This window comes from Mercenaria mercenaria, chromosome 1 (genome assembly GCF_021730395.1).
Source record: "Mercenaria mercenaria strain notata chromosome 1, MADL_Memer_1, whole genome shotgun sequence".
Classification (NCBI taxonomy): Eukaryota; Metazoa; Mollusca; class Bivalvia; order Venerida; family Veneridae; genus Mercenaria; species Mercenaria mercenaria.
This window is the reverse complement of record NC_069361.1, coordinates 98,556,602-98,565,989: the sequence shown is the minus strand read 5'-3', so window position 1 is coordinate 98,565,989 and position 9,388 is coordinate 98,556,602. Positions and strand designations below refer to the sequence as shown.

The following is a 9,388-nucleotide window of genomic DNA, read 5'->3' as shown; positions in this document are numbered from 1 at the left end:
AAGTCTAATTTCCTTATAATTTAAGTCATTTAAAGGTGGTCAATCACATTTAAACAACGTTTAATGACATTTCTTACTTTTTGTATATTCAGGTAGAGAATTATTTAAGGAACAAAAAGACCGATTACATAGAGTTAGATTCCTATTTGAAATGTATATTTTATTATTTTTATAAAATTTTGTAATTACTCCCCTTTAATATGAAAGTATATAAAAAGCTGGGTATTTCTTTTTATTTCGATACAATATCTAGTTTTACATTTGCATTTGATAGACATATCAACTATTGAACAATCTGAACCAAAATGCAAGTTTTAAAGCTGTGTGTAGCTTCTGAATTCATTTATTTCCAATCTATCTTGGTTGCGCAACCAAGATAGGCAAAGGGAGGTAATAATAATTTTTCAAACTTGCGTTTCTGATGAATTCCATCTAAATACATAATTTTTAATGCAAATATTTTACAAAAAATATCACACTATGTCTAATATTTATACATTTCCTTAGGCAAAGTATGTTTATCAAATTTATTCTTATGATAAAATAACTCTATCTTGGTTGGGCAACCAGGATAGGAAAATGAAATTTTAAAAATACCTCCAGTGAAAATCTAATTTGTATTAAGTGTTAAGTGAACATAAATGAATGTAAATGATCAGATGCTAAAGAAACAAATCCGTTACATGGCCAAAATCTGATTATCCACCTTTAAGTTCGAAATTCAAACTTCTAATGTTTAACTGTTTTATACGAAATATTGCTAAATCAGTATTTGTGGTAATTATTTCTGTAGATCATTAAATCAAAAAGTTTGCAAAGATCCATAACATAAAAAGTCAAATCAGACATTCACATTAATTTTATAATGTTTGAAAAGTCTTACTGATAAAACATTTTTTTATGTACATTGTAGGAAAAAAGTACAATTTACGGTACATCTATCACTCCCTCGATATCTTGGCACAATCTTCACGTATAACTAATAGAACGGGATTTTTTTCTGATATTTAGAAAAATATGTTGTAAATAACATATTAAAATTTCATTATAATCGGATAATGACGTGATATCATTTTGCTTATCATAGTTTACGGCCTCGATACGTTTTAATAAAGTTACAAAAATACACATAAATGTCTAGAATATACAAATGAGAGAATTTCGTTAGAAAGCTGGAAAATCAAAGTAAAAGCAAAATAATATTTATCCTCCTAATATCATCTTGGAAACAAAATTTGGTTTGGTATTTGACCATGATCAGTGAAAAGTGACTATATCTAGACCAATGCAATTTGCTCGTTTTATTAAAACAACTCTGTTTTTACATGTATTTTTGTCACATTATCAAAGTGGATAGAAGTCGTAAGATAATACTGCAACATTTATCAGAACACTGCCAAAAATATTGACGGATCGTTAGCACTTGCCATTAGTATATCTCGTTAACTGTCAAGATCCAAAACTACCCAATATCTAAACACGCCATCTGTTTAAAACTTAATATGAAAAATTAAGGCACTTGCTCGTTCCTAGAAAAATATCAAGAGTGACACTTGGGGTATTCCAGCATCTTTAAAAGTCTAAATAGGTGTCAAATTAGTAGGGCTCGTGTGTCGGACAAACATGTGCAAGTCGATGAGAAAGGTGTGTATTAAGACAATTGGCGTGGAAGGATCTTGAATGAAACAACCATTTAATTAGAAGTTCTCGCTTATTATGAAATGGATATAATAAGTATCTTTGTACATTGTCTTCAATTTTGAAAAAGTTTTTCTCACATAAAAAGATTTGCACTTGCCTAATTGTGCTAAGAACTAAATGCTGTTCTAATGCTAATCCTTTTAATATTGGCGGACTTTTCTATTTTACCATGTATATACTATTTCATGTTTTAGATGGAATATGCAAAATGAACAGAAAAATTTTCAGAGACAGTTTTATTTATTATAAATAAAAAGTAAATAAATAAACATCAAACTTGTGTATAATTAGTGAAAGGTATTTTACAAGAATGACATGGATGATGTCACAGAAAACCCGTCTTAATTAACAAATATCTGAGAATAGCTAAAATGTTTTCACTTTAACCAACTAACAAATTCATGTTATTATAATGTCTAACAATCTAACCGTTTCTTTAATCCATCTCCTCTACTGTAGGTCCCTGTGCACTGCCCGCGTTCTGGGAACCACCATATTGTTCCTGGTTCTGTTGAGCTCCTCCATGAAGTTTTACCATAATTGGTGAAAGTTTCTTCTCAAGTTCTTCAAGTTTATGATCGAATTCCTCTTTCTCGGCCATTGTATTATTGTCCAGCCACTTAACACATTCCTCACACGTCGCGTTCACGGTTTCCTTATCTTCGGACGATAACTTGTCATTGCTTGCTTCAGATGCTGCTTGTTTTACACTGAACACATAACTTTCAAGTTTATTTCTTGCGTCTACCTTTTTTCTAAGCTTCTCGTCTTCTTCGCGGTATTTTTCTGCTTCATTCACCATTCTATCAATGTCTTCCTTAGACAGACGCCCTCTGTCGTTTGTAATCGTTATTTTATTGATTTTGCCATTGCTTTTGTCCTGGGCCGATACGTTTAATGTACCATTAGCATCGATATCGAACGTGACTTCAATTTGAGGTACCCCACGTGGAGCAGGTGGTATACCGGTGAGATCAAAGCGACCTAGCAAGTTGTTATCCTTGGTCATCGCTCTTTCCCCCTCGAAAACCTGAATGTTGACTGCCGGCTGGTTATCGGAATATGTCGTAAAGACTTGTGACGCCTTGGTGGGTATTTTAGTGTTTCTGTCAATAATCTTGGTCATAACGCCACCGGCCGTTTCGATGCCAAGAGAAAGTGGAGCAACGTCGACTAGAAGAACGTCCTTGATAGCATCGGATTGATCGCCGGATAAAATTGCTGCTTGGACGGCGGCACCATAGGCTACAGCCTCGTCGGGATTTATAGATTTGTTAAGTTCTTTACCATTCATGAAATCTTGTAATAATTTCTGGATTTTTGGAATACGTGTTGACCCACCAACAAGCACTACTTCGTGTATCTTTGATTTGTCCATTTTAGCGTCACGGAGAGCTTTCTCTACGGGTTCCATAGTAGCACGGAATAGGTCGCCACATAGCTCTTCGAACCTTGCCCTTGTTATTTTACTATAGAAGTCAATGCTCTCATAAAGAGAGTCAATCTCTATGTTCGCCTCTGTGCTGCTCGACAAAGTCCTCTTTGCTCGTTCACATGCTGTTCTCAGCCTGCGCATACTTCGTGAATTTGTACTCATATCCTTTCCGTGCTTACGTTTAAACTCCTGTACAAAATGACTAACCATTCTGTTGTCAAAGTCCTCACCACCAAGATGTGTATCACCCGCTGTTGATCTGACCTCGAATATTGACCCTTCGTCAATTGTTAGGATTGAAACATCGAATGTGCCCCCGCCAAGATCAAATATGAGCACATTCTTTTCATCGTTTAAGTTTTTATCAAGTCCATAGGCCAGTGCAGCCGCTGTTGGTTCATTCACGATTCGCATTACATTTAGTCCTGCAATAGCACCGGCATCTTTGGTAGCAAGTCTCTGCGCGTCATTGAAGTATGCAGGTACCGTGACGACTGCGTTTGTGACTTTCCTTCCTAGGTAAGCTTCAGCAGTTTCCTTCATTTTAGTCAGTACCATAGAACTAATCTCCTCCGGGGCGAATGTTTTCATCTCTCCCTTGTACTCGACCTGGATCTTGGGTTTACCTCCATTATTAACGAGCTTGAAGGGCCAGTGTTTCATGTCATTCTGTACACTTTGGTCATCGAACTTGCGTCCTATCAGTCGTTTAGCATCAAATACTGTATTGGTTGGATTCATGGCAGCCTAAAAGAGAGAAAAAAATAGGTGAGTATTTCTGTGTGAAGTCTGAAATAGGGTTTCTGCTTTTGAAATATTGTAATTTTGGAAAAGATTTCATAAACGATGAAGCAAAATAAATTAGCCGCAACATGAGAAAACCAACAAAGTGCATTTGCGACCAGCATGAACCCAGATCAGCCTGCGCATCCGCGCAGTCTGGTCAGGATCCATGCTTTTCGCTTTCAAACCCTATTGCAATTAGAGAAACCGTTGGCGAACAGTCTGGATCCATGCTGGTCGCAAATGCACTATGTTGGTTCTCTCATGGTGCGGCTCAAATGTTATCTTTTATAACAGAACTATGCCAGTGGACAGAGGCACATAGTAATCTCACTGTCCGAAAAGATTGATGTATACGCTATAACTGTTAAACGAACCGTTTAAACAAATTATAAGCCTGATGGGGTAGTGTGCCGTGCGCAAGAGTAACATGGATATTTTCCGTCAATGTCAATTTCACTGTTCCGAGGACAGTAGCATATCTTGTCCATTTCAAAATCTAATTTGACTAAGCATCAAATATTTGTGACTTACAACATTTTTAAGATGCAATGCATTTTTTTAGTGTTCCTTATCACAGGTGGCAGTAGCGTACCTAGGATACAGCATTTAGCCTGTTCTGAACGGTTATAATGTTATTTTAAACTGGCACAGTTTGCTTGGTGTGTTTTAGGGGGAAGACTTTGCTGCTAAAAATGTGTGGGATTTATTTGGATAGAGAAAACACTACCGTTTTTACGCCGTTGCTCGTTCGCTGTGCGTACACGGTTTGCAACTGGGCTTTGAAGTAATATTTTTCTGAAAGAGTATTCACTTGGCTAAAAGACGGCCAACCATTTTTAAAGAAATATTATTTTGAAAAAAATACGGACCTGGAAGCAATGTACATGTCAATATGTTCAAATCTACCTTTCTCATGGCTCATTGTCACAGGGGCAAAATTTTTTTTTCAAAATGACTTTTTGACATTTTTTTTTCTTACAAAACATAATAATTGTAATATATTTAAGTGTATATGGCTCATGGACCCATGCTGTATCCTAGGTACGCTACTGCCACTGTGTTCCTTATTATAGAGGGTATAATAAAGAAAGTAAATTTTAGAAAAGTTAACTAACCTGATTCTTGGCTGGATCTCCTATCAACCTCTCCGAGTTTGTAAACGCCACATAGCTGGGTGTAGTTCTGTTGCCTTGATCGTTCGCAATTATCTCCACTTTCCCGTGCTGGAATACACCGACGCACGAGTATGTGGTCCCGAGATCAATTCCAATTGCTGGCCCGCTCATAATGTGTTCACAAAGTATCTAGCTTATATCTCAAAATATTCAAGCTGTCTTAAGCTATAAAGCTGTTAGCTTTGTTTCTTTATTAACTTCTTATTCCTGTGTCTTCGTAACGATATTGTAAATGTAACGTACTGTTCAGCCTATATACCACAAAGGAAGATTCGAGATCTTTCCAGACTTATGACTCTGTGTTTATATTAAGTTGCGGAGAACGGTAACGAATGTTCTAGAAAGAAGGGGAATAATCCATACGGTCTTGTTGCACAATTGTTTGTATATCATATTTAATTAGTCGAAGGGAAACAATTCAATTCTTATATTTTTTCTTGTGCTGTAGGGTTAGGTTTCTTTTAAATAGAAGTAAAATATGATCATCTTTTTTTTTAAACAATTTCATGTGTTTTTATTTCTAATTTTAACTGGTATAAACTTAGAGTCAAGGCTTGGGTGATAGTTCGTGTATGGTAGAATCAGTGCTAGACAGCTCTGAAGTTGAATTTATTGACAGTAGAGATCAAACAAAATAAAGAGAAAATATAATATTCAGCAAGAGGTAGAAGTCTATGTCTAAATAAAAAAAATGAAGGTCTAGAGGGCAGCAAGTCTAAGAAAACGAAAATTTCCAAATTCAAACAGCTAACGGTCTCGTCTTGTGACTTAACTATCAATATCTACTGTTTTACACACCGAATCTGTAATATGGCATTTCGTGAATATCGGCTTATTATGCAATGTTCGAATTTAATGTAGATACACCGTTTTAGTCTCCGGCCTGTTAGAATAATCTTTTTTTCAGATATCTTTTAAAATGTTGATTTGATGACAAAATGTGTTCACTGAATGTTCTAGGTTAATGATGTGCACCAAAAATCTCACTCTTAAGCCCCCACCGACACACCTCCACCTTCTCCTTCATCGCCTCTGTCATCTTTTACAGTTACAGAACAGTGTAAATAGACGTAATTCAGGTAACATATCATTTGCTCAAAATAAGATTTCCACAGGTCCGTCCTTTGTTTTTTTTTATATTTCCAGTGGATATTGTGAAAGTTTTTGTAATACCCAGTTAATATTCGTACCCAAATTGCTGATTCTCGGTTAGGCATTTCGTAACAATTGTTATCAAAATGAAGAAAAGTGTCATACATATTTAAATATCTTGACAGTGGTCTCTACATTTAAGCATCTCTCGTTTCGATGAATGCTTTTTAATTTTAACAGTTTCTGATTTCAATTTCTTTCTGCCTAAACCTGAGGACTTCAGATTCCTATGTATCAGCATTTCCTTTTTCACGGTCAAGAGAAATATTTGAGTCGCACCATTAGAAAACCAACATAGTGCATTTGCGACCAGCAAAGATCCAGACCAACCTGCGCATCTGCGCAGTCTGGTCAGAATCCATGCTGTTCGCTTTCAAAGCCCATTGCAGAGAAACCGTTAGCGAACAGTATGGATCCTGACCAGACTGCGCGGATGCGGATGCGCAGTCTGGTCTGGATCAATGCTGGTCGCAAATGCACTATGTTGGTTTTCTCATGGTGCGGCTCATTTAAGCAATCAAACTGTTACAAACGTTTTCTGTTCTTCCATTCAGCTTCATTCTTTTTAGACAAGTCTGTGTCAACATTAAAACGGTTTGATTTTCGTAAGTTACCCATTTTTAGATTTTTTTCTCGGTCAGACAAAAGTTGTAAGGCAGTTTGTCCAGTACTTTCATGATGCCTGCTTTTATATATAGTGGACTTTAGGGTGTAACAGATAGAGTATTTTTTTGTGTGTGCATTTTTGCATTCCCGCTTGTTTTATTGTACAATTTACTGAGATATACTGATTGCGGCGTACATTTGTGGTGCATGTTTGTGATGTTTTCTTTCACAATAATCTCCTGAAAAAAAAAAAACAAAGCTACCTGGTGAAGACAAAATCAGTGTGTATTATATCAACGATAAGCAGTGTTCAAAAGCATTTGAAAGAAATAAAAAAAAAGCTAAATGATTTGGGAAAAAATGTTTATTTTGTCCTTCTTATTCATAGTAAATATCCATCGGGTGTACGTTTTGGTGCAGATTTCATGACAAATAATCAAATAAAGAACAAACTTATCCATTGAAGACTAAATCAGTGTATATTTATAAGCAATGACAGGCAAGGAAAATGCAAATAATTTTGAAAAATATTTCAGACACTGTTTCTTTTGCAGAGAAGTATTTGTTATTCTAATTTATAGTAAGAATTTCTTATTCTTCCACTATTTTACAGAATGATTAACAGATATTGCAGCCACCATCAGTGCATTGGGCGCTTTGATGTAGAGGAGGACCAAATAGTATATACATGTATTTTTAAATATCGTAATCATAACTGTCTGACAAAAATCAAGATACCTAGCTAACGTAAGTGAATATGCGGATGGCAGTAGTGGGCACCAACAGGCAGTTTTGTCCTGTTAAGATACTGAAATGGATAATACGCAGTTTTGTCACTTGCAAGATAATAACTGAATAAGTGACATATTAAAGAAAAAATTCGAGATAATTAGGTGGATATGTGGATGGTAGAAATATGCCACACAGTATCTATAACAATGACTGATTTTCCTCCTAATGTAATTTATTTGTCGTCGTCGTTGGTGTTGTTGTGTTTACTGTTATTGCTGCAGTTTTTATCAAAATTTAGTTTCTACCGAGACTTAGACCAAAATTATCTCCCAACAAGAAAGTTGTTCTCGGCGCTGCCTTTTAGTGCCGTTTCTCAGAAGCTTGAAATCACGACTGAACATGGAGTTGTTGTTTTTTATTAATTCATAGATTCAGCTCTGCATTCCATATTCATTTTTATTTGCGATTTAGATTTGAGGCATATAAATTTGATTCAATTATCATATTATTATGGTGGCATATTTCTGCCAACCACATATCCAACAGGCAGTTTTGTCCTGTTAACATAATTATCCGTATAACACGCAATTATGTTAACAGGACAAAACTGCCAGTTAGTGCCCACTTCTGCCATCCACCGTCGCATTCACATAAATAAGTGGTTATTGTGAAAGTTTTCTTGATATCCAGTTAATATTCGTACCCAAATTGGCGATTAACGGTTAGACTGTACGTCCCCAATACGGAATGAATGAGTGTATATTGTGACCACGACCCCAGCCACAACCCCTAATGGTTTGTGTAACTTATAGATATGATTTATAACAATTCGACGGAATGATAAATTTGCATATTTATTATGTCCCTTTATGTATTTTCATTCATTCCGTAATGATAGGGGACGATTACGGTATATTTCTAATCATAACTGACTAACTGACAAAAATCAAGATACCTATATAGTTAACGTAAGTGAATATGTGGATGGCAGTAATGCACCTGTCAATATTTTGCCCGTCCGGGGGGGGGGGGGGGGGGGGGGGGGGGGCGGGCTGACCCAGGGGTATTTGACATTTCAAAAATTTTGTTGTCTAAATCCCCACCCTAGAGACAACCTTTTTTGTCTAAATCCCACCCTAGAGCCTGGTTGGTACATCAAATGTTTGTCAAATTCCCGCCTGTCGGGAATGGTCTTCTATCTAAAGTCCCGTGTATGCCCGCCGCTCCCCCGGGCGGGCAAAATATTGACAGGTGCATAATGGGCACCAACTGGCAGTTTTGTCCTGTGGATAACACGCAGTTTTGTCACTTGCCTGATAATAACTAAATAAGTGACATTTTTACGAAAAATTTCGAGATAAATAAGTGGATATGTGGTTGGCAGAAATATGCCACCATATGTTATAAATAATTTATTTCACTTCAAGTGCATTAAATCATTTAAAGCAACACATAAAATATCACAAGTAACGTTTTAAATCAGACATTCACATTGATATTATAAAATTCTGATAATACAAAATGTTTAGACTTTTTTTCAAACTACATTGCAGGAAAAGTGCACATAACGAAACTTACAACTCTTACAACGACTCTTCGATAGTTAGCCAAAACCTTTTCATATACCATATTTAGAAAAATATGTTGTATAGAACATATTAAATTTTCAGCTTTATCAAATGATGGCATGATGTAAATTTATATATTTTACGACCTCAAAACAATTGTATGAAGTCGCAAAAATTTAAATGAATGTTTAGAATATACAAATGAGCGAATTTCATAATAAGGGTAGAAAATC

The 9,388-nt window shown here is 35.8% G+C and overlaps 1 protein-coding gene across 1 annotated transcript; it reads right to left on the bottom strand.

Moving 5' to 3' along the window:
• Positions 1-1,922: 1,922 nt before the first annotated feature.
• On the bottom strand, positions 1,923-5,324 carry LOC123529220 (heat shock protein 70 B2-like). The gene is made up of 2 exons (XM_045309457.2): positions 5,038-5,324; positions 1,923-3,883 (listed from the first exon to the last, which is right to left on the bottom strand). Exons 1-2 carry the CDS (start codon positions 5,206-5,208, stop codon positions 2,138-2,140), a joined length of 1,917 nt encoding a protein of 638 aa, XP_045165392.2. The 5' UTR covers positions 5,209-5,324; the 3' UTR covers positions 1,923-2,137.
• Between the last annotated feature and the right edge of the window lie 4,064 nt (positions 5,325-9,388).

Bases quoted from the DNA above. Each gene is read 5' to 3' on its own strand.
- LOC123529220 (XM_045309457.2), bottom strand. From the start codon at position 5,208: ATGAGCGGGCCAGCAATTGGAATTGATCTCGGGACCACATACTCGTGC. The intron at 3,884-5,037 runs GTTAGTTAACTT...TCTCTCTTTTAG, and splicing joins GAGATCCAGCCAAGAATCAG to GCTGCCATGAATCCAACCAA.